The 25,745-nt window shown below is 43.0% G+C and overlaps 1 protein-coding gene across 2 annotated transcripts in view; it reads left to right on the forward strand.

The window, feature by feature from the left end:
- The window catches only part of ARHGAP1 (Rho GTPase activating protein 1), a 109,465-nt gene extending 92,982 nt beyond the window's left edge, over positions 1-16,483 (forward strand). For both annotated transcript variants that reach the window (XM_077461507.1, XM_077461516.1), the window contains exons 12-13: positions 691-794; positions 9,691-16,483. In XM_077461507.1, coding sequence (XP_077317633.1) covers positions 691-794; positions 9,691-9,870 — 284 coding nt within the window. In that variant the 3' untranslated portion in view covers positions 9,871-16,483. The remainder of the gene's footprint in view (positions 1-690; positions 795-9,690) is intronic.
- The last annotated feature ends 9,262 nt before the right edge of the window (positions 16,484-25,745 follow it).

Raw genomic sequence — 25,745 nt, forward strand, 5'->3', positions numbered from 1 at the left:
AAAAAAAAAAAAAAAAAAAAAAAAATGACATTGGTGTCACTGTGACTGGGGGGCAGGGGTAATTGGGGGGGTGATCGGGGGGTAAAGGGGGGGTGTGAGTGTGCCTGGCATGTTCTACTGTGTGTGTGAGTGTTGGTGCAACTTACTGATCCGCTCTCCTCCGTGTCGGAACGAAAAATACCGACACGGAGGAGAGAATACATCACTTCCTCTCCTGTGTTTACATTACAGGAGAGGAAGTGATGTCACCGGGGATTTCTATTCGTCGGGAGCGATCGCGAGGGGGTGGCCATGAATGAATGGCCGTCCCCTCGTCCGGGATCGCTCCCGAACGAATACCGACCGCCGCAGGCACCGGGCGGGGGCCCGATCGGGCCCCCGACCCGCGGGAGGCAAGGGACGTACATGTATGTCCTTATGCCTGCCCGTGCCATTGTACCGATGTACATCGGCGTGCGGCGGTCGGCAACTGGTTAATGATAACATGCATAGTCCTAGCTATAACAAAGGCATTTCTAATAACACCATACGCAAAATGTTCTAATGACAAGTGGATTAGCTTGCTTTGGCCACCAGTTATGGTCTACCTTGATTTATAAAAAAAAACGTTTTGTTTCACTTTTCGCTTTTTTTTTTTTTATTTTTATTTTTTTTTAATACCTGAATTGTTAACCCAACCTCTGTGTGCAGGTATAGAGCCAGAGAAGCAAGTGGAATCCACTCGTGAAGTTCTGAAGTCTTTGCCTGAGGAAAACTATGAGGTCCTGCGGTTCCTCACAGCATTTCTTGTGGAGGTAAGGCCTGTATTTCATCAGTATAAAGGCTCGAGTCTTGGCAGCTGCTCTCATTGAGCCCGTTTGTGTTCTGTACTTGATACAATTAAGGGGATGCATTTGACCTGCTTTTTATTGTGCTGCTGTTTGTTGGATACAGCCTTTTCTATTAGGGAGCAAAGCGGGACAAAAGCAGTGCCTTGTCAAATGCTTCCATTTTTATATTTGAATGCCGCATGCATTCGAATGGAAATGGCATTATTTGACTAGAACACCTGTTTATGTGAACCATAAGGGCCTCTGTGGTGGGTGCCCTTGGTTACCTTAGATGCTGACAGGCTGATTTTAAAGGAAAAATATAATGGTTTAGTTCAATTTCATTTAATAGTGTACTGAACCTAAAACAAAAAATGTAATATTACACCCCAGCAGTACTTGGATGGGGTGGCTGCAATAGTTTACATTTTTTGGGCTAAGATCTTTTTCAGCAAGTACAGAAAACAACTGTTTGATCCTACCAGAAATGCAGTGTCCTTGTCCTTTCCTGTGAGTCGAAGAGAAAGCGCAAACATCCTTTTCTATCCTGTGTAAAATACTATCCCATCAATCCATTGTGTAATGGAGTTGAACAAAGGCAGACTTGTCTGAGGTCCAGTCTTGTTTGACAAGCATGGCTGCCTCCACAGATACAGTGCAATAATAAGTGTAGAAAAAATAAAGATGTGTTACTGGCAGGATTATTGGGGTTTAGACATGCTTTAACTTTATTTCTTTGTGTTTAATTTCTAAATTTCTGTGTGTGTACACACACCTCCTTACCTAGCGATGGGTAGCGGGGTGCCTCCCTGGAATAGACCTCGTGGCTCTGATGCATTTAGCTGTGTGTGTACATTTTAGCTTCAGCTGGTGAGTACTGTAAACAAGCTTTTTTTTTTTTTATTTTATTTTTTTTCCAGCAAAGATCATGCTATACAGATACTTGTAAAACGAAGTAACCTAGAGCATTGCTGATTAGGAGAATGAAATGTATTATGCGATATTTCAGGTTTATCAGGCCTAGAACAAAAATAACACATTATAAAAAATAAAATAAACTACCCAGTTTTTTTAATAAGGCAAATAGCAGTGTAAAGGATACAGTTTCTGTTGGCAGCCAGTCGTGGTCATCCGGATTGGCTGATAACACTGTAAAGGTAAAAATAAATCTGGTTGCTATGAGTTACTGCTTATTCCCGTTTAGTAAGTAAACCCGAGCTTTTCAATATATCAGACAGTTGGCCATGGACGTTAATGTGAAGCACTGAACACACCTCAGGCTCTGGGTGTATGCAGCATTTACCAAAGTCTGAACAATGACACCCAAATCTACATTAAGGAAAGCTGCTCTATATGCTCATCACAAAAGCTTTAGAGCTGAAATCTAGGTTAAATACGCTGATTAAATTTATAGGAGCTCTTTTACCTGCCAAATGATATATATTTCTGTCCATCCAGTTCTGAGATTTACACTACACCATCCAGTACATCCCCTTCTGACATGGCAGGTGGTTTAATTTTTCTCTGCTACAGTTAAGAAACACTTATGGGTTTTGCTCCTCCCCTAGCCAGTCATTGGATAATGAAAGGAAAGCAGCAGACTGATAAGCTCATCTCTCGATCACCCTACTCTTTGTCTCTTGTAAACACATCAGTTCTGCAGCACAACCTGGTCTGAGCTCTGCTGTATAGGGGGGGGGGGGGGATATCAATTCAGGTAGTTACACCGCTTGCATTAAAAAAATAAATGTACTTTTGTTTACTTCTAAAGTTATGGTGAGGGTTGGGAGTTCCTAATATTGCCCACTATTACAAAGCAGCTCAGATCGCTCCCATTGTCCAACTACAAGTGGGTAATTCTGCACCCCTATGGAGCCTTAAAGATATCCTCGACGTTGACCCAATTCCTCTCTCTTCATTACCATGGATTCCTCCCCTGTACTGGCCTAGGTCTCTGAACCGTATTCTGGCCCACACCCTCTCGGTCTGCGATGCCATTAAATACCCTGCATGCCTGATATCCCCCCACCTTACTCTGTTACCACTGCTCAGCTGTCCTTTGTTCCCACCTGGGTTGGAGAATCCCCAAAGTTTCAATGTTGGAAGTACAAGGGACTCACTACAGTCCACTCTTTGCTCAGTCTGTTTATTCCAATACTTACGGGACTATGAGATCCCCGAATGGGAGCATTTTCGATATATACAAATTTGCCACTTTATGGAGTCTCTTACGAAACATGAACCACCCTTAATGTCCACTGCATTTTGAGACCAAATGTCGAACCAACCCTACTACTCAGGGTCTTGATCTCCTTGTTATATTCCTCAATATCAAAGAATATGGGGCTGCAAACCCCTATGTATTGTGACAAATGGACAAAGGATTAAACTATTGTGCCTGATTTATAAGAAAAAAGAAAAAAACAATGTATGGTATCCTCATCCTAATATATAGTCTACAAAAAGAAATTTATGGGGAAAAGATCAAAGGAATTCGTACATGGGACATCATAACCATGATTTGCCTTTAGGTCACCCCACAGAATGATGGACTGTCTTGATACCAGGTTTATATAAAAATTACAAATATTTATTATTGAGTATAAAAAACTTTTTTAGAAAAGGAGAAAGTTTGTACATACATAGAAAAATACATATTATGGCTATAACAGACAACATTTGTTACGACAGTATTTTGTGTCCAATACGGTCTTTGGTTTCTCTACTAGTTTCGCGACTATTCTGTCGCTTCTTCAGGAGACCTTGTTTGTCTACAACGAAATTTATCACAAATTACTTGACAAAAAACAACAACGATTATTTAGAGATATTAGATGTATTTTTTACAATAGGTTAGAAAAAGGAGTAGTATAAACACGAAGCATGCAGCTCACCACCATGCAACTATCGAGAGGCACATGAAGTTCGGGTAGTCCCTACCAGGTCGGGTATTGACCACCCTTTGGGCGGGCACGGGAGGTTCAGCTACAAAACAGTAACATAGGATTTCAAATGATGAATGTGCAAAATGTAAGCTGCTTACATAACTTGAACATAGGTATTTTTCTCGTAATGTAGCTATAAACAATCACATACCGGTATAGCCAGAATTTTTAAAAGAAAGCAGCATAAGTAAGGGTGCAGCAATATAACAATTCCGATGGACGTTGAGGCTTAAGTACAGGTATCGTTATGCCGGGAAAACCCGGACGAATAGATCTAGTACAGAATGGACATTGTGCCTGATTCAGGAGGGAGATCCAAGTTGCTGTTCAGTTTGGTGTGAGTGTATCGTGCTGACCTAGTGAAGACATCAATTAGTCAGCTCGGTACACTTTGCTATGACGAGATAATTTCAAAGTATAAGATATATAGGGGATCTATTACCAAAAAACAGCATACCTCCTGAAGCTTCTCAGTCCAAGCAGCGGTTTTAATGTGGAGACTTCCCGTCCTGTGTTTTATCTGCTGTGAAGGAGCGCCATGCTGGCGCACCTTTAACCCCCAACCCGGCGGCGTCACAAGCGCGGCGCGGGTGCCGAGCTATGACGTCGCCGGGTCCGCCGCTCCTACTGCGCATGTGCCACAACGTGGTGATGCACGTCAGCCCTAATCACCAAGGAAACCCTCGGCGAATGATTGACCTATGATGAAAAATCAGTTCTTCAACTGGGACTGGGTTTCAGCCCTTCTGAACCCATAAATGTTTACGAAACTATCAAAGATTTATATCTCTTTGCCCGTAATTTAACTTATAAGTTTATGTATGACAAGGACAGACGAAATTTAAACTTAGAAAAAGAACTGGCAGAGAAAACTAAGGACTATTCCATGCAAGAATTTAGGGCCCTACGTGACCTCATGTTATTATACGATGAGGGACAGACTGAAGGTGAGGAAACCCTGGAGGTTCCATCAACCTCTGTACCCAAGTCCCAATCCCCAATGGAAAGCACCCAGTTACAACAACAAAATACCTTTAAACTAAGTTCACGAGCATTCCCAGATCTTATGACATGTCCCATAATTTGGGCCTTCTTGACTGTAGTTATTAAATCATTGAAAAAACAGGATTGGCCTAACATTTACGCCAATCTAAACTATAAACAAAAACGGGCACTAATTAAGCTACAAAAAAAACCCGATATCATTATTAAAAAATCAGACAAAGGGGGTAATATAGTCATAATGACCCACCAGCAATACCAACTAATGTGTCAAAAAATCTTAAGGAATCGGGCTTGGTACACTCCATTAGATCCTTCAAATGTCGAAATTTTCACAACTGAATTTAGATCTCTAGTTATAGGTGCCTATGAAAAAGGGTTGATAGATGGTGAAACCCTGAAATATATAAATACAGCAAAACCTCATATGCCGACCTTTTATGCACTCCCAAAAATACATAAGGACGGAAAAAACCCTCCGGGGCGTCCAATAGTCTCAGGAATGGGTTCTCTGACAGAGAACGCAAGTAGGCTAGTGGATTCATATTTGATCCCTCACGTTACAAGTTTACCTTCATATACTAAAGACACTACCGATCTCCTGCGACACCTTGAGGATGTGCAGGTCCCTCCGGACGCCCTCCTCGTGGCTTTAGATGTTGAGGCTTTGTACTCTAGCATCCCCCACGAGCAGGGCGTCCGGATGGCCAACACATTTCTCAAAAAACAAAACCATACAACTTGGCCTCTAAATGACTTTATATTGCAACTTTTGGATTTTATCTTGAGCAAAAACTTTTTCATGTTTATGGACCAAATCTATTTGCAAACTCAGGGCGTGGCGATGGGGACAGCGTGCGCACCTTCCTATGCAAACCTATACCTGGGGGGTTGGGAGCAATCTGTATTTACCAATGAATCTTTACAGATCTACCTTGATTGCGTTCTCCTTTGGTATAGGTTCATAGATGACCTCCTGATAGTATGGACAGGCACTCCCCAAGCCTTAGAAGAATTCGTTAAAATATTAAATGTAAATACATTCAATCTAAAATTTACGTATATGTACCATTTGACCCAAATTGCCTTTCTGGATCTTAATATCATTAAAGACAATTCTGGAAAATTAATCACTGATCTTTATCGTAAGCCATCTTCGGGAAACACCTTATTACACGCTAAAAGCTCGCATCCCCGCCCCCTGATACGGAGCATACCTTACGCCCAATATCTACGTACAAGAAGAAATTGCACCACAGATCAAAAATTCTTGGTTCAAGCAAAGAACCTACAGGAGCGTCTCCTTAATAGGGGCTACTCACGATCAAATCTAAGAAAGGCATTTAACAAAGCCTACGGGCACACACGAGAATCTTTACTTTATGGCCCCTCCAGGCCAGCCTATCCTCCTACAGTGAAGATCATTACAAAATATTCTGCACACCAAAATATCTTTAGAGATATTTTATCACAGCATTGGCATCTTTTAACAGACCATCATACCCTAAATAAATATGTTAGACAAACGCCCGAACTGGTTTTCAAACGAGCGGCCACCCTTGGGGACAAACTTACCAGAAGTCACTACCAAATCCCCATACCAAATCGGCAAGGCCCTCGTGGTACCCACCCTTGTGGTAGTTGCCCTCGATGTCCATGGATATCAGAGGGAACGACCTATAATCTTCCAAATGGTGAAATTTTCATTCCATCTTTTCATGCCAGCTGTGATACAAAAGGTGTTGTCTATTTAATGGTATGTGCCTGCGGAGCGTTTTACGTAGGTAAAACCATTAGGGAGCTTCGCCAACGCATAGGAGACCATCTGTATTATTCATCAGGCGGCAAGCTCACTGCAGTGGGTCGCCATATAGGCATTCATCATCGGTATCAGCCCCAAGTGGTTACATTTCTTGTCCTTGAAGTAATCCGTAAAGATACTCGAGGTGGGGACTGGGATAGAGAGATTTTAAAACGTGAAACCTTGTGGATCGAACGTTTAGATGCTTTGGTTCCGCCAGGCCTGAACGAAACAAAAACATACAAGTATTTTCTCAAATGAAAAGAAAAGAAAAAAACTTTTCTTTTCTTCCATTCATAGCGTTGTCATTTTTTTCCCCAGACTGTCCAATCTCCTGGTTCACTTGGCACCTTAAGAATTCCATCACCTTTTTCTCTGACATCGCCACAAACTCTTGGTGCTAGCTATTAATGTACTATAGTGACAAGCGATTCGCATTGTCCTAGTATCTTAATCTAATTTAGTCATTTATCTAATGATGATTTTGTACCTCTTCTTTTGCAGACTAAGTGAACGTATTGGTGAGACAATGCATGTTTAAACAATATGCAATAAAATGCTGCCAATGTAACTGCTATATAAATTTGTTTATGTTCTATTTCCTTTATTAACTTAGAATTACATTATGAAGCGAAGTATGTGATGCTCGGGGCCGTGCTGTTGCGAGGCACTCTATGGAGTATGGGAGGAGACTCCCAGGGGCGGGCATGCGCCTCTCCGGCGGCCCTGATAGGCCCCCACTTTATGGGCGGCATCGGGTCCGCTTCAGCAATCATTCGCCGAGGGTTTCCTTGGTGATTAGGGCTGACGTGCATCACCACGTTGTGGCACATGCGCAGTAGGAGCGGCGGACCCGGCGACGTCATAGCTCGGCACCCGCGCCGCGCTTGTGACGCCGCCGGGTTGGGGGTTAAAGGTGCGCCAGCATGGCGCTCCTTCACAGCAGATAAAACACAGGACGGGAAGTCTCCACATTAAAACCGCTGCTTGGACTGAGAAGCTTCAGGAGGTATGCTGTTTTTTGGTAATAGATCCCCTATATATCTTATACTTTGAAATTATCTCGTCATAGCAAAAGTGTACCGAGCTGACTAATTGATGTCTTCACTAGGTCAGCACGATACACTCACACCAAACTGAACAGCAACTTGGATCTCCCTCCTGAATCAGGCACAATGTCCATTCTGTACTAGATCTATTCGTCCGGGTTTTCCCGGCATAACGATACCTGTACTTAAGCCTCAACGTCCATCGGAATTGTTATATTGCTGCACCCTTACTTATGCTGCTTTCTTTTAAAAATTCTGGCTATACCGGTATGTGATTGTTTATAGCTACATTACGAGAAAAATACCTATGTTCAAGTTATGTAAGCAGCTTACATTTTGCACATTCATCATTTGAAATCCTATGTTACTGTTTTGTAGCTGAACCTCCCGTGCCCGCCCAAAGGGTGGTCAATACCCGACCTGGTAGGGACTACCCGAACTTCATGTGCCTCTCGATAGTTGCATGGTGGTGAGCTGCATGCTTCGTGTTTATACTACTCCTTTTTCTAACCTATTGTAAAAAATACATCTAATATCTCTAAATAATCGTTGTTGTTTTTTGTCAAGTAATTTGTGATAAATTTCGTTGTAGACAAACAAGGTCTCCTGAAGAAGCGACAGAATAGTCGCGAAACTAGTAGAGAAACCAAAGACCGTATTGGACACAAAATACTGTCGTAACAAATGTTGTCTGTTATAGCCATAATATGTATTTTTCTATGTATGTACAAACTTTCTCCTTTTCTAAAAAAGTTTTTTATACTCAATAATAAATATTTGTAATTTTTATATAAACCTGGTATCAAGACAGTCCATCATTCTGTGGGGTGACCTAAAGGCAAAAAATGGACAAAGGACCTTAGTTCTGCTCCACAACCAGGCGACTGATGAAAAATGTGGGTGACCTTGTTTAAATCTTCTCATAATGTTCTAGCTCTTGAAAATTCTTTCAAAGTTATGTCTCTTTTGGTATTTTACCCCAGCTAGGATTGCAAAAGGTCTACCATCATACCCGTCCAACTGCATTCGAGGTTGCCCAGATTTGGGCGATTTGAAACTTATATTGTGAACCTGTACCAAGGTCTGGAGGTTGTGGATTAGGGTATGCACATTGGTCAATACGGTTCAACATGTGAATTTACAAACGAGACCCATGAGAGGCACTCTTACATAAACCTATGGCAGGTGGCACCCGTTGGGAACGCACAGGTGGCACTTCACATTTTTATGGTAAGGAAGCAAACTATAGCGCCGTCATGGAAAACACCACTTCCTAGCTTTGAAGAGGTCAAAAACCAGGTTCATAGTATTGCTCATCAATGAAAGATTGACGGCGATCCTGGAGGACAAGTACGACCAAATTCAACAGATTTTGCAGCCATGGATAGACCACTTTCCGCCTTCTCAAATGACCTTCCGATTCCTAGAACTGTAAGGGTTCCATATGGTAAAGCTTAAAAACCCCTGGGGTGCCCTCCCTCCTTTCTTCTTTTTCTATATCTTTTCTCCATGCTTCTTGCTTTTATGTGTTTCCGCCCCTCTTTGTGGATCCTGTAAGCCCCAGATGAATAGCACAGGCCATAGCCATCATCCTTCTTTTTTTTTTTTCGGTGCCAAGCCTTTACTTTTATCTCCTTCACTCATGTCAACACATCACTAGGATATTGATGGTCCGACACATATTGATTTGATTGCCTGGGTGTTGTCGTTTTTTTGGTATTTCTCATCTTTGTCTTAGATGTTCAACTTTTATAAATTTATGTTCTGCAAGTCCTGTCTTATCCATGACCTATTGTGGTATAAGATGGTTGCCGCTCTCATTTTGTATTTGGGGAGCAGTATATGTGCAAAGTGTATTGATGAGGTTTGCATCTTGTTTCTGTACTGTTCCTACCTCTCTTGTTCTATCAACAATTTAAATAAAATTTCAGTAACTGAAAAAAATAAATGTAATGATTTGTTAACAATTTAATATGGAGCTGCTTTCATTGGATATTTTCCATTCTGCAGGGATAGATAAATAACCTAAAGGAAAGAAGATTGGAAAGTGTCCATCTGACTTCTGCCTTATCTCTTTATTTCAGGTATCTGCTCGGAGCTCTGAGAATAAGATGACTAACACTAATCTGGCGGTGGTATTTGGGCCAAACTTCATGTGGGCCAAAGACGTGGCCATGACCTTAAAAGCCATTAATCCCATCAACACCTTCACCAAGTTCATGCTGGAGAACCAGAAGGAGCTGTTTGAAGAACGTTCTTTGTAAACCAGTATGTTGTCACTGCAACACTCCGCCACTGCCAATCTGACACCACACAGCCACCTGTCCCACAGCTCTTCTCCTTTCCATTCTCATGTGTGTTTTGTATGTAAACACCTATGTGTGACGTGTTGGAGCTGGCATCTCCAACTTCAATTACAGCACAAAGAACCTTCTAATTGAATCCGCCCATGTGTCTATAGTCAGTGTATGCCGCTCGGTGACAGCTGATGCCTCTGGCAGGCTAAGCACTTTTGTGTTTGTGATTGTTGTGATGTTCAATGGGATGTTGGGTGTGAGTTGGTGTGTTGTGGTGTAAAGACCTCATATGATTGTTGAAGTGAAACCTTCTATCCCATATAATACTCCTCTGCCCTTAGTTGGAATACATGTGTTTTGACAGTTTATCTTGTGTTTTTCTTTCTTTTTTTTTTCCCAGGAACTCCAGATTTGTCATAGCAGCCAATTCCATTCTAGTGTCCACTTTTGAATTCACATTAGTAGATTAATGCTAAACTATATTTGCTGGACTGTCCCAAATGCTTAGTTTGGATCACAATGCTGAAAGTCAGGGTTTAGTTATGACTTGTCTCTGCACTGCTGTTGCAGCGATTTGTACGTGTAACGTCCAATGTGTACGTTTTAAAACACAATAATGCATGTGAATTTTTATGTGGGGTTTTTTTCCCTGGAAATTTGGAAAAAAGTAATCTGGTGTAAGTCTTTAAAGCAGGCTAAATTGGCTAAATACATTCCAGGTGCATTAGAGTGAAGGGTGCGCAGTCAGTTTGTTTTATTTTGGATGCAGTCTGAATGGAAAAGCCTATTGCCTGTCAACATGCTGCAGATGAGAACTATTGCCCTCTGTGTGGAATCGGTGGTCTCTTTGCAAAGGTCTGACACATACACATTTCTATGTCCTCTGTTCGTAGGGGGGCAGCAAAGGTGGTGCAAATATTGGACAAGCCAAAGGTGTCTTTTTTTTTTTTTTTTTTTTTTTTTTTTTTTTTTTTTTTTTTTTGCTAGTGTACTTCTCTTGAGAGTTGGGGATTGGTCCTATTTTTGTCTATACCTCCAACTAAGTTAAAAGTATAGCTCTTCAATAATCAAAGCTTATGTATCCTGCTGATTTGAGAGCTCTAGTTTTGACTCTGCAGGGATGTGTTGGACCTCTGCAGAGAAACTACTGCTTACCCACATTGAGCAAGGCTATACTTGGTCTTTTTGGATTGTTCAGAGCCTGTTGAGCCAGACCTAAAGCTCTGTATTTGTCAAAAAACCATGCTCTCTGCTGGTTGGAAAACTCTAGCCTCTGATTCAGCAGAGGGGGCATGTTGGACCTTTGCAGAGAGATCACAGCTTCCACACAGAGAGCAGAAGTCCTTCTCTGCAGCGTGCTGGCAGGTGACTGGATTTTCCACTCTGGCTGCGGCTACTTTCTAAAGAGACACTTAAACGACCAGGTCGTTAAACAAATTGGTTGTTAAACGAGGAGCCACAAGTACTCAATATTTTAAGCATTCTTAACTACTGTACTGTATTGTGAAAAAAAGGTCTAAATGCAAAACTCCAGCTCAGTAATTTTTAATTTGCATAAGTACAGAACACAAATGAAAATTCTGTACTGTTCAATACAATGATATATAGTGTGTCGTTCGGGTGGGGAGAGCTGGTCCTTAGTCCGAGTGGTCGTTAAACAAGGAGTATCTGTATTTTGATGCACCTGGAATGTATTTAGTTGATTTCAACTCAAAGTAATGGAGGCTATACATGGTTTGAATGCCAAACGAATTTTCCTTTAAAGCCTCATGCACACTGGACCTTAAAATATCGCTAGGATAACATGATGGATATTTTAATGACTGTAGAAAAAAACATCAACAGCCAAAAACAGCTGTTGTAAAAATGTCAAGTGTGCATGAGGCCTGAAAATCAGAAAATGTGTGCGTTTTTGTAATCTGATGGTGCCACCATTGATTTTCAAATTTGACCAAGCCTTCAATTTCACCTCCTGTTGCTACAGAAATGTTTTGTGGCCGAGAATCTTCTTTTCTTTCTAGGTCACAGCTCATGAGCATTTCTTTTCCGATTTTATATTTCTCGCACGATTCCCCCATTGTTGCTTAGAAATTTGTTTGTTTTAAAAAAAATTCTAACATACCCGATCACTTAAATTCGATGGCCACACGAAAATCGACCATTGCTGTGGCCCATTAATGGTGTGAAATTCAAACATGAATTCTTAGTTAGAAATTATTTCGGATGAAACTTTTCAATAAAAATATTGAACGAGAAATAATTTCGGAATTCGATCCATGTATGGCCGGCTTTAGATTGGGCTTTAAAATGCACTTTTACTTTTGAGGAGTCGTTCGTTGTGGGACCTTAGAGTTTTGGACAGAGTGGATAGCATATGTACTTTTTCCACTTGCTTCTGAGTGACTGAGGTGAGGAGTCCTTCGCACTTGGAACCTCCACCAATCAGATGATGATTTATGCCTGCTGCTGCAGATCTTTGAGAATATAACCTCTCAGAGTGCAGCTTTGTATTCTTAGGACTGGTGGAGCTCAGCTATGGAAAATGAGTGGGTTTAAAGGATGGGCTATTTTGTACATAAGAACCCAAACATATCCAATCTTCGCTTCAGATTTGATAAGAAGCACTGGTATTCCAGTTGCTGGTTGAGTGTTCTGAAAGTGGAACCCCCACCAGCCAGCAGTGGTGGAGGCGACGGGCTGTGGAAAGGTTTTCTACTTTCTGCCTAGAAGTGGGGAAATGTCCCACTCGGAGCCCTACTCTTCTAGTTCTTGTACAGCACCTCCTTAATGCTTTTTGTCTGGAGATAGTTAAAGTGGAAGTCCATGCAAAAACTAAAATCCCTGTATCTATAGCCACCAGCATTCTAACACTAACTTCTCCAGCCCTGTAAAGAAAAAAACGAGTATACATACCTTTTTTGGAAGCCACTCCGACCAGATCCCACGCCGAGCTGTCGGCCACGGCTTCGCTGTGTAGGTGGGTGCAGAGGACAGTAAGTCTATGGGTGACGTCGCTTTCCATTCATTTCACAGCCATTGTCGGCTGTGTCCTTTGCAGAGCTTCCACTGCTGAAGATCAGGTCAGATCGGGTTCAAAAAAGGTATGTATACTCATTTTATTCTTTACAGGGCTTAAGAGCTTAGTGTTGGATTGGTGGTGTCTATAGATGCAGGGATTTTTTTTTTTCATGGACTTCCACTTTAAGGATTAATCAATTTACGCAGAGGTCCTGAAAATGCAGAGGGGGTAAATGCATGCCCCCCGACATATAGATCACCAGACTGTATAACTAGGAACATGGAGGTCACTTACATTCACACATATGCCTTCCATCACCATCTTCCACCTTAAGTGTGTGTGTGTGTGTGTGTGTGTGACATTTTTAAAAGTTTAGGCCAAATTTTTTATTTTTTATTTTTTTTGCAGAAACATGCCTTTTTAGGACCTAAAAATACACTTGGTTTCAAACCTCTTTGTATATGGTACAAGGCAAAACTAGAAGTCAATGTTATTCATTTTAATTAATATTAGTGATAGCGTCTCTTTGGCGCAAACTACATCATATATGTTTTAAGGGTTTTTCTAATATTTGTTCACTTCTAAAAGTTTAGTAGAGGGGCCCCTCTTTATGCCCCTACACATGGTAGCATGCGATGACAATGCAACTATGAATTTGTATGAAGCCCTCTGTGAAACAGTTTATATGGTGGAGCTGTGGAATTTGAACAAACCGTTTTTTAACCTTGTAGCTAAATTGACTATACTTCTTAGGCCGGCCGTAGGCAGGCACTGGCCGAGATCTGAACCATGTATGGGCAACAACCAGCATGAGTTTGACAACCAGTCTGATTTTTACAAGTGATTATAGCTGCTGGCAATATTCAATGTGTGTTCTCCCTGCTGTGGCATTTCCCCCCACCTGGAGAACACAATAGCTCAATGGTAGGGATTCCCCAGCAACACGGACTGTTTTATTTTTTTTATTTTTTTTTCCTGCAATACGTGGTTGCAGGAAGAAAAAAATCGCTCCATCCATGGCTGGCTAAACAGGCACATGTGAAAGCATTGAAAAATAGCCTCTGTATGTAGCTACTCTTCCTCCTCAGCATGCCATAACTGAGTAGGTCTGAAGCGGTACAAGAGTCTTGGCTCCAATGGCTCACTGAGAACTTTCCCTTTTATGTGAACTGTGCTCATATTGGCTGTTATTGGCTGCATATTTAAAACCAGGTTTCTCTATTTTGTATACAGTTGGAAATACTCCCTTCTTAAGATGTTTTTTCTTTTCTTGTACACCAGTGCTTTTAATTAGTATTGTTCCTGGAAACGGGCGTATGTTGTCTCTGTAACTTTTCTTGTGGTGCCGTTTTCTGAAATCAGCAAGTAGCAGCTGCACAATAGAAACAAAGCAGCACTTTAACCAGTGTCAAGGAGGCACTTACCTGGCAGCAAGGTAAGCTTGTAGAACCCATTCCCAGCGAGCAGCCACCTGGTCAGTGCCACCTCTGTGTAATCTTTATGGAAACACAAGGTGCTTTCTGTGTGCCATACAAGCCAGTATAGAGTACTGTGCAAGTAACATGTAATGAATGTGAACTATGTGTTCTGCTTTGGTACTTTAAAGTAGAACGTTATTTCCATAACTATTTTGAGGCTTCTGAATCCAGTCTTATTGCACTTTCCAGGCCCTGAAATGGTTTTTCATGTTCGTTAATTTGAACAGAGATAATGCGACTGCCAAAGTTCATATTTAACTAGAATTTAACAGAATGTATGTGTTTTGAAAGGTGAGTGAATGATTCCTTCATTCATTATTGCCAGATTTCTTAGTTGACGATCCGCCAATGTGTATATTGGCAAACACACACGCAACCATTGTTCAAAGTTGAGAGTATCATTGTCCTATTTTCCTGTGCTGAGCTTTATAAGGTTTGGTTTAACTTTATTGGTTTTAAACTTTGGATCCATTTCCCTGTTGGTTTGTTATCTGCCCTAGAAAATAATTTCAACTTTTTTTCTTTTGAATGGAGGCAACTCCCCTGTTCGATCATATGAAGAGAAAAACCAAGCACTGTATACTCTGGTAGGACCAGGTACCTACCAAGGGTTCTAACCGAGCATCAGGGACTGCAGTGAGGGTAAGTAACCAACACAGAGGGAGGGGTTTCTTCTTGTAAGTGGCCAAAGTAACAGGTTCTCTTAAAGCTTTTGCTTTCTGCTTGAAAAGACGAGCGATTGATTGACTGTTGGATGGTTATGAGAGCAACACTTTTACTTCCTTCCGTTCTGATAGGTTAGGCCTATTAACACATTTGTGCCAATCTCCGCAGCCATTTTCAAATCTACCTACTGTGGTCAGAAGGGACACTAAAATAGGTCACCAAGCAGGGCACCTGTGTGAGAAGAGTCAGATAGTTGCTGCTATTCTCTGTCTTCCAGGAAGCAAATTTGTTCTGCAACAGTAAGGACTCTTGCACACTGCAGCTTAAAAAAGCTCAGTACAGCTTATTTTTTTACTGAGCTAAAATACAGCCCATTCATTGTAATGTGCCTATGCACACTGGCACATAAACGAGAGCCATGTAATCTTCATTAAAAATAAAAAATAGAAAAAAAATCGTAATTTTCGGTCAGTCCTTTACGTTTCATGCACGCGTTTGCGCGCAATCGAGCATATTTGCACGTAAATATTCATTAATATATTGTGACCGTGAGAATAAATTTGCGTGTGGGGATGTGCAAAATTGCGTGAACGCATATGAGCGAAAATACATGTCAATACATACATAAAAAAAAAAAAACGGCTGAAAAATAGATGATCAAACAGTCGTGTGCAAGAAGACTTAAGCACCTCCTCTGCTTCACTAGGAATGATAGCATGCAGCCTGGTAGTAGGAAATTATGGCTACTATCTGTGGCTTCTCAACAAGGTGCTGTGCTTTTATTAGCATCTATTTGAGATGAAATTGCGCACAGGGAAATACATTTCAGCAGCGAGACTGAGATGTGTGCTTGTATATTTGCCTTTTTGTTCCCTTTTTGCAGTTGTTTGCTCTGTTTTTTGTGAGAATGTTTACCCATGCCTTTATGTTTATGCTTTACTGTATGATTACAAATGGTGGTTTTTGGGCAACCCATGACCCTCTAACTTTTTTGAGGAACTACAAGGCTCATCGTGCCATGCCAACTCCTGGCATGCACTGCAGAATTTGTTCTTCAACATTTGAGGGGCTGTTGCCATTTTTTTTTGTGGCTCGCATACAAGAAGCATCACTTCCTGTTAATCCAACTGACAGGAAATGAGTCGACAGTGTGACTTGCTGCTTGACATGACCTGAAATGAAACGTCTAAGCTATGACACCTTGTAAAGCTGTTTTCAGCGGTCATGCAGTCAGCCTTGAGGTTTTGCACTCAATTGTTGTAATTTCCATGTTGTATTTTGAACATTTCTGTATCCGCTGATGTTTTTGACGATCTTTTTATGAATTCCTCTCCCTCTCTGTCACCTCACATAATTTTATTCTGCTTTTAAGTTCACATTTTGTACTTAAGTAAAAAGTCAATCGATACATTACAAACTGTGTTTTTGTCTTTATTTTGAGAATGGTTTCTTTTGGGGCAACTGGTAAATGAGAAACAAACACAATATCCCCAACGCACACATTCCCGGAACATGGCTGTAAATGTAAGTGGGTGCTGCAGCAACCACTGGCTGGAAACGGAAAACATTCAAATCGGAATGCATGTCACCAGCATACTAAGGATCTCAAAAACTGGTCCAAAGCTTTCTTCAGTGATCACATTATAGTTACAAGAGCAACGTTTCAGGGCCTTTCGTGAGGCTTGTGATGTCACATGACTCATGAAGGGATTCTGCAAGCCTCCAAAACATTGCTCTTGTAACTATAATGTAATCGCTTTGGATATAATGTATATATTTAATAGCTTTGGACTAGATCCTTGCTGTGCTGGTGACATACTTTCCATTTCGGTACATGAGAAAGGTGCATTTTAAAGATGATCTCCATCCCCCTACCCCTTTCTAACCGTATGCTGGCATTACAGATGTATAAAAAAAAATGCCAATTTTACACACCCAGAGCTACGGTCAAGCGACGATCCAGTCTCCTTTTCTGGTGTCCATGTCTCTGTCCGCTTGATATAGAAACTCCCTATTGGCTGTCCAATGATGGGGTACTCTCAGGATCCAGAAGAGAGGTCTGCAGATGATATTGTGAGGGGGCCAGCTTACATGGAGCAATGGATTAGTGGTCCTGCACCTGAAAATGGTTCAGACAAGGGACCCAATCAGTGGCGTAGGCGATTTTATATCTTCACAAGGTAAGAAAGAAAAACGAATGTGCAACATGGGTTGGAGGGAGGGGGGTAATATTTTCCCATAAACTAGCTTTAACTGTATTGCTTATAAAGTATGTGTAAACTCAAATCTGTTATTCCAAATAAGCTTTACCAGGCAATTCCAAAAGATGTTTTCCATCTCTATAAAGAGGAGCTGTGGTTTGATCACTACAGTCAAAAAGGAACATTTATTTGACCCCAATAAAGTCATACTAAACAAACACTGTCCCTTCTCTTCCTGTATCTGGATAATGGCACTGTTATTATCTTAATTAATCGATATACAGCTGTCGCATGACCCAGTACTTTCCCAGCCTGTCTGAAGGCAAACATAAGCAGGTGGAGCTTTTAGTCCTCTGCTGCTGGTCACGTTTCAAATTAACCAATTGACCACTGGGCACTTAAACCCCCTTCCTAACCAGACCAATTTTCAGCTTTCGGTGCTCTCACACTTTGAATGACAATTACTCAGTCATGCAATACTGTACCCAAATTAATTTTTTGTCCTTTTTTTTTTTTTTTTTTTCACACAAATAGAGCTTTCTTTGGTGTTATTTAATCACTGCTCTCCCCCCTCCCCTCTCACTACCGATTGGTGCAGAGAGGGGAGGGAGGAACCGGTGCCATGATGTGACGCCGGTTTGTTTACAAGTGACCGCTCCGTCATTTGTCATGTTCTATCTTAGCCGTCATTATTGCACCCTTACATTTCTTATTGCATTCTTCATAAAGTCAGAATGCTGATGATGATCCCTCAACCTTGTATTTTTTGAAGGCCTTCTCCTTTGCTTTTATATGCATTTTACATTGGAGTTAAGCCATCCAGGACTTTTGTTCGCTCTTTTAAATTTATTACCCATTGGGATGCATTGGCTAATACCCTTATTTAATATGCTCTTAAAGCAAACCCATCTCTCCTCTGTGTTCTTTGTTCCTAAGATTTTATCCCAGCTTATGCCTTCCAGTAAGGTTCGTAGTTTAGGGAAGTTGGCTCTTTTGAAATTCAGTGTCTTTGTATTCGCCTTATGTTTCTATCCATGGATGCCCTCCCAGAATAAGCCGACCGTGCTGTAGCTGTCTTTCGGCTATGGCCCGGGGGGGCATATGGTTTAAAAATAAATAAATTAATTAATTAAAAAACAGACTTTGGAATACAGAGTAAAAAATAAATAGACGTTTAAATTGTCATACAAATATATATTTAAAATTAAATCTTTATTATTTTTTGGCAATAACATGATGTGAGTCAATTTCCGCCAGTCACAACCTATGTCTTAGAATAAGAGGGAAGTGAAGCCTCCATAAATCTAAATGTTATATCCTACCCCCATTGTGTTTAGCTAGTTAGTGGGCATGGAGGAGGGAGTGGGCTGTCATTTACCCGTGTATACACGCCCACACGTGACTATAGTCACATGGGCTGCTCAGATGTGATAGGGAGAAAATGCTCAGCATAGAAACGCGCTGCAAACTGAGCATGTGCAGTGTTGCCACAACAGCAGCAAAATCCCTAGCTGAATGGGGGACATGGACAGGAGGGGGAGATGGAGAACAGCAGGATCAACCAGGTGTTTTGCAGAATACAGAAAACAAATAGTAACTGAGTGAGTATTAACAGCATGTAATACAGCATTTGATAGTGTTTTTTTTATGATTTGGGTTTAGTGACACTTTAACCATTAGAAATCCTTCAAAACTTTTCAAATAAAATTCTACTTGTGTATGGCCAGCTTAACCACTTCATTACCAGGCTATAGCATATATAGTTATATGACATCTGCAGATGGGATCTCCCATCCTGCGCGGGCTTCATATGACGTCCTCGGTTTCTCGCCACTCCTGTGGGCCCCCGGCGATCGGGGATGATGTGTGTCACCTCGGACACAGCCCATCCCAGATCCATGTAGAGCCAATAAAAAAAATGGCTCTTTACCACGTGACCAGCTGTGTCCAATCATGTTGCCCACATGCCCCTAGGGCATGCACAGAGTGGAGATCGGGGATGAGGCTTGTCACCCTGACACAGGCAAACCCTGCAATAAAGAGCTAATGAAATTGGCTCTTTACCAAGTGACTGGCGGTGTCCAATCACAGCCGGTCACAAAATGTCAACAAACCGCGGTAACGAGATGTTACCGGGTTCTCCTCCTCACACACTGATCGTGTGTGAGAAGGAGATTGCGGTAACATCTCATTACCACTTACAGTACACACCAACCACACTAACTGACCCCCCCCCCCCCCCCCCAATAAAAAGTACCTGTCACAGCCCATCTGCATACCTGTCACAGTATATCTGAGTACCCGAGTATCTGTCACAGTTCATGTGAGTACACGAGTACCTGTCACTGCCCATCTAAGTACCTGTCAGCGCCCATCTGAGTACCTCTCACCAGCCCATCAGAGTACCTGAGTACCTATCTGCAGCCCATGCTACATAGAATTATACGTTGGCGTTTGCTTTCCTAAATTGGGTCATTTTGTAGGTAATTTCACTTTCCTGGTACTCAAGGACCTTCAAAAGCGTGATCAGTAGGAATGAGATGTGTAATTTATGCTCCTAGAACGCCTGAAGGTACTACTTCAATGTTGGGCCTCTGTATGTGGCCAGGCTGTGTAAAAGTCTCACACATGTGGTATTGCCATACTCAGGAGGAGTAGCAGAATGTGTTTTGGGGTCTAATTTTTGCTATATACATGCTATGTGTTAGAAATATCCTATAAATGGACAACTTTGTGTTTAAAAAAATGCATTTTAACCATTTTTGTATTCTCTTTTGTGAAAACTTTAATAAAAACATTGAAACAAAAGCCGAATGTCTACCATGAGGAGCTGCTCCAGATTTTGCACTCTCAACTTTTAGTAAATCAACTCTATAGAAGTTCTACCCCTATGGGTATAGATCCCCCCCTAGGGCAATTAATCCTTGTAGGTATATGTCTATCTTATGATTTAACCATGGAAAGGCCAATGGAAGAATAAACAGAAAATTTAACATTTCACAAGGCCTTTAGACACTTGTGCATAAACTCATTTCATAGGGCAGTAGATTTAATGGCCTATCGTACATACAATTTTCACGAAAAAATAAACCCCATGTGGTACCTTTTTTTTTTTTTTTTTTTTTTTTTTTTTTTTAAATAACGTTTTCTTTATTTTCATTAACAGCATAGGAAGGTAAGCAGTACAGAGGCGTAGTAGGAGCAATGCAATTACAAAACATAGCAAGGTCATGAGTAAGCACGCTACCCGTGGTATCGGGCCATGGGCACCTATAGCAAGGCATAATAATGTGGTTGGCCAGGAGCGGGGGGTCAGGAGACACACACAGTCAACTGCCTGCTCCCAAGCCCAAGAGGCCCTGTAAGTTCTGCCATAAGTCCTATGCAACACACTTAAAATAGAGCGGCAAGAGTCCGCCGCAGCAATAGTCAAAATCAGGTAAGGAAAGAGAGAAAGAAGATAAAGAAGAGAAAACCAGTGATCCGCGTTGTCGTGCCGGACTCGGCGTGCCCCTAATCCTCCAGCAGCCGCCATCTCCCCCAAACCAGATCAAATTCCTCCAGCCTGTCCCGTATTCTGGCAGTCATTTTCTCCATGAGTTCGATGTCCTTTATTCTAGAGTAAAGGGCTTCCATAGTCGGGGCCGTTTGGCTTTTCCAACGGAGGGCTATCAAACATCGGGCTGCCGTGAGAACATGTCTCAGAAGCTTCCGAGACGGTTTAGCTAGCTTAATTCGGGACAGGCCAAATAGGAAGAACCTGGGTTCAAACGGGACGGGCACCCCCAGCAAGCGGGCAAGGAGCTGTTGGGTCAGAGTCCAGAAAGGGGATATCGAGGGGCAAGTCCAGTATATGTGGAATAGGGTACCTCTGTCTTTTAGGCAGCGCCAGCACCGATCCGAGGTGGAGGGATATATTTTGTGCAGTACCTCTGGGGTCCGGTACCAACGGAAGAGTATCTTGTAGGCATTTTCCTTGTAAAGGGTGCATAGAGAGGATTTGGCTGCCTGTCGCCACACCCCCTGCCAATCCTCAAGGGAGAGCTCCTCCCCCAGGTCCCTCTCCCACTTCAACATATACTTGTGCTTGCCCCTCGCCTGGGAGTGGTGTGAGCTGAGAACGCGGTATATATCCGAGATCAGCCCCCTGCCATTCCGGCCGTTCAATATAATCACCTCAAATGGGGAGGGCGGGGAGAATTGGAGTCTCGGGGCTAAGGTTTGTGCGAAATGTCTTATTTGAAGATAACTGTAGAACGTCTGTCGGGGGAGGTCATGTTTGGCCTGGAGTTCCGAGAAGGAGAGCAGCTTTCTCGACCTGGGGTCTACCAGGTGTCCCAGGTGAAATAAACCTCGGGACGCCCAGGGCCAGGACATCTGGTGGGTCAGGCTGTCTGGGAGCATGGGGTTGTAAAGGAACGAGGTCATCAGGGACGACTCCGAGTGTAGCTTGCAGTGACCAGACAGCTTCCGCCAAAGCTGACGGAGGTGAGCCATCGAGCCCAGCAACCGGTTCGGCTCAATCGCCACCCCCGCCCCCCAGAGCAGACTGTTCGGGTGCACTGGGGCTAACCATATTTTTTCTATCTCCGACCACTTGTTATATGACTGTTGGGGGAACCAGGAGACTATCGCCCGGAGCATCGTCGCCTGGTAGTACCTAACCAAGTCAGGGAATGCCAAACCGCCGTCTGAGCGCAGGGCAGTGAGAACCGTGCCTGGGACCCGATGTTTTTTGAAGTTCCATACAAATTGCAATAAGTCTTTCTGGAGCATACGGAGGTGTGCGTAGGGGATCGGGACAGGCAGTGTCTGAAATAGGTAGAGAAGTTTGGGGAGGATTACCATTTTAATGGACGCGATCCGCCCCGTAAGGGATATATGGTGTGTTTTCCATTTATGGATAAGTCCCCTGATCTCCCTATAGAGGGGGGGAAAGTTGGCCTGGTATAAAGTGTGGAAGGATGGGGTAATTTGAACCCCTAGATATTTAAGTGAGGAAGTCTCCCAACGATAAGGGAAAGCCGAGCGCAAATGAGTTCCTTCAACTAGGGGCATATTAAGTGGGAGGGCGACTGACTTAGATGCGTTTATTTTGTAGCCCGAGATCGCCCCGTATCGGCTAAGTTCTGCGTGTAGATTGGGTAAAGAGGTCCTGGGCTGGGTCAGGGTGAGAATGACGTCGTCAGCGAAGAGCGATATTTTAAATTCCCTGCCCCGAACCGAGACACCCCGGATATCCGGGTTTCTTCTAATGGCCTCCGCCAGGGGTTCGACACAGAGAGCAAACAGCAGAGGAGAGAGCGGACAGCCCTGGCGGGTGCCATTAGTGATAGGGAAAGTCAGAGAAATTGCATACGGGGTCTTAACTTGAGAAGTGGGGGTGGTGTAAAGGTGTTGTATAGCGTGCAGGAAGGGACCCCGGAAACCCATGTGGGTTAGAGTCGCCGTCATGAAGGGCCAGCTCAGGCGATCAAACGCCTTTTCCGCGTCTAGGCTCAGGACCAGGGAGGGGCAACCAGTCTTGTTTGCTACGTCAATGAGGTCAATAACTTTCCTGGTGTTGTCCCCTGCTTGTCGAAGAGGTACAAAACCAACCTGATCCTTATGGACCAGGGCAGGAAGGATTGTATTGAGGCGGTTGGCCAGGATTTTCGTAAAGATCTTCAGGTCCGAGTTCAGTAAGGCGATAGGCCTGTAACTGGCGCATGAGGTCTGGTCCTTGTCTGGTTTAGGGATAAGGGATATAAAGGACGCCAACATCTCCGTTGGGACTGGGGCCCGTGTGAGGAAGGAATTGAACAGCTTGGTCATGTATGGGCTCAAGATGGGTAGAAACATTTTATAGTACTCGTACGGGAAGCCATCTGGACCCGGAGATTTGTGAGCGGGGAGCGCCTTTACAGTCGCTGTCAGTTCCTCATCGGTGATGAGGGCGTTCAGTTCCTGAAGTTCCGCGTCCTGCACCTGGGGCAGTGTCACTCCAGCTAGGTAGTTGGCTATGCGGTCAGCTAAGTCAGGGGTCGGTGGGTTATGAGGTATGTCCCTCTTGTTGTACAGGTCCGTGTAAAAGTCAGCAAACGTATCTGCGATATCCTGCGGGTGAGACAAAAGGTGGTACCTTTTTTTTTAATGGCAAAAAATTTACCACACCTGGCACATCCGAAAAACATTTGTCACAATTGGCTGATCCAAGCTTACCCCTTTACCTAACCCAATACTTGAACATGTCGCCCTGAGGCGATTTCAGTTCGCATAGGTAGCGCTATACAAGTCACTCATTCATTCATTCATTCATTCAAGTTAATGAGCCTAAAGATGGCCATACACAGATAAAAATCTATTGATTCCTCCCCCCCCCGTCCATGCTAAATAGCCTTGATGGACGAATCTCCTATTATTGTATACCCAATACAGTTGGCTGGCTGTAGTCGCTGATCATCTGACTTTGAGATTTGTCAAGCTGGGTGGTGTCAGCAGGGTGACTTGTTGCTTGAATTTCGGCCAATTCACAGGAATTGGGCAAAATTTGAGCCATGTATGACCAGATTAACCCCTAAATTTAAAGCGGCCCAATCAGTTTTGTAACAAAAGCCAACAGGGGGTCCCATGCGATAGAAGTATTATTCCAACCATTTCGGTGGCCTGTGTCTTCTACCACTCTCCTATTCTAGTGCCGTAGCCACCCTAAGACCTTTCATTATTATTATTATTATACAGGATTTATATAGCGCCAACAGTTTACGCACCGCTTTCATCACCTAACGCCTCCAAAAGAGTGAGATGCCCAAATTTCCATCCACAAGCTGGTGCCTTCCTCCAACCCTTACAACACTGCCGAGTCCTGTACTGATGTAGGGGGTTGGAGGATGGAACCACAGCAGCCAGCAGGGAATATGCTATATGGCACACCCAGAAGTGTTGGATGGCTGCAGCACCCAGAGAGTGGCGTTTCTTTGGAGAGTATAGTAGAGAGCTTCTCCTAGTAAAGAAAATTGCTGTTTGTTTTTCACCCCTGATGAAAATTAACAAAAAAAAGTGCCAGATTAAGTGGGTTAAGAATCCATAATCATTTACTGCTAATAAAATGAAAACATCAAGAATATGAAGGGCAGCCAATGCGTTTCAGGGGCTGAAACAAGACCACATAAACTCTCATGGACTTCCAAGAGGACTGGCACTCTTTGTAGGTTTAATTTGATTTCTCAGTGAAGGTCACGGTCCTTTTTGGGGGTCCCAACTTTGTGGCAGAGTTGCCTAAGTTCAGGAAACAAACCTAAGCAATGCTCCTTGATGGAAGAATATAAGATCCACAGCCAACCTTTATGTGTTTTTGAAGCCCTTGAAAGAGTCACTTTAAGCTATGCTATTTGTTGCCTACAAAGAGCCAGAAACCTGTGTGTTACAAGTGTTGTGCGGCCTTTTGTGCCACGCATCAGCTATGAGAGGCTGACTGCAGTAAATGGTAAGTCAGCCATGTTATCTGGATAGAAACTTCATACACAAGGGCTTGTTGCATCTGAAAAACATACCCAAAAGGCAATGTAGAGCATTTAGTTTTTCCTAAGACCATAGTTGGGTTTTAGGGTTAATTTCAGTAAATTATTGTTTTGGCATCAGTTTGGCTGGACTGTACTATGTTCTGCCTGGTCATAGGTGTCACCTTTGGCAGGCATTGGAACGCAGTCTGGTTGGACGCATTGGGTACCAATCTCTCTCTGGGAGCCAATCAGTGGGTGTGTTGTCTCGCTGTATATTTCGTGAGAGGGTACTTAAGGTGCTGAGATCACGTGGTTCTGGATTCCGGTCCAGAAGTATGTTCTGACTCCATGGTTCTGGTCCTCCTGACCAGCCCCCAGAGGCCTTCATGGCCTGGGCTACGGATCCATCCATTTCCGAGTCTCAGAGCTGGCTAGCCCGAGGCACAGTAACTGGAAGAAGGGTTCCAAGGTGGTCCGGTGCCGGTGGTTTGGAGAGGCCCAGCAACTGAAAACGCAACCAGGGGAGGACTCTTCAGAAGAGGGCCGTGCACGAGGCTGGTTGCTCGGTTAGAGCCTGGAAGCTAAGCTGAAAGGACACCAAGCGAATTCTTACGGTATCGCCGGACCGGCTGCAAGATACTGGTACCGTAAGAGTTCCTAATTTCATCCTTCAGTTATAACTAGAGGTCGACCGATATATCGGCCGATATTTGCCGTTTTTTAATTAATCGGCATCGGCCGATTGTGCTGATAAAAAGGCCGATTTAGAACAGCGGGACTTGGAAATGACTTCTGTAATAGAAGTCACTGTAAGTTGCCTGAGTCGTCATAGAAACGACTTTCCTCCTCTCCACTTAGACCCCCCAAAAATTATATATATATATTTTTTTAGCAGAGATCCTAGGGAATAAAATAGCGGTTGTTGCAATATTTTATGTCACACGGCATTTGCACAGAGGTCTTCCAAATGCATTTTTTTGGGAAAAAAATACACTAT

The sequence above is a fragment of the Lithobates pipiens genome, unplaced genomic scaffold (genome assembly GCF_037356315.1).
Source record: "Lithobates pipiens isolate NorthernLeopardFrog02 unplaced genomic scaffold, aLitPip1_a1.2 Scaffold_10, whole genome shotgun sequence".
In the NCBI taxonomy this organism is placed as follows: domain Eukaryota; kingdom Metazoa; phylum Chordata; class Amphibia; order Anura; family Ranidae; genus Lithobates; species Lithobates pipiens.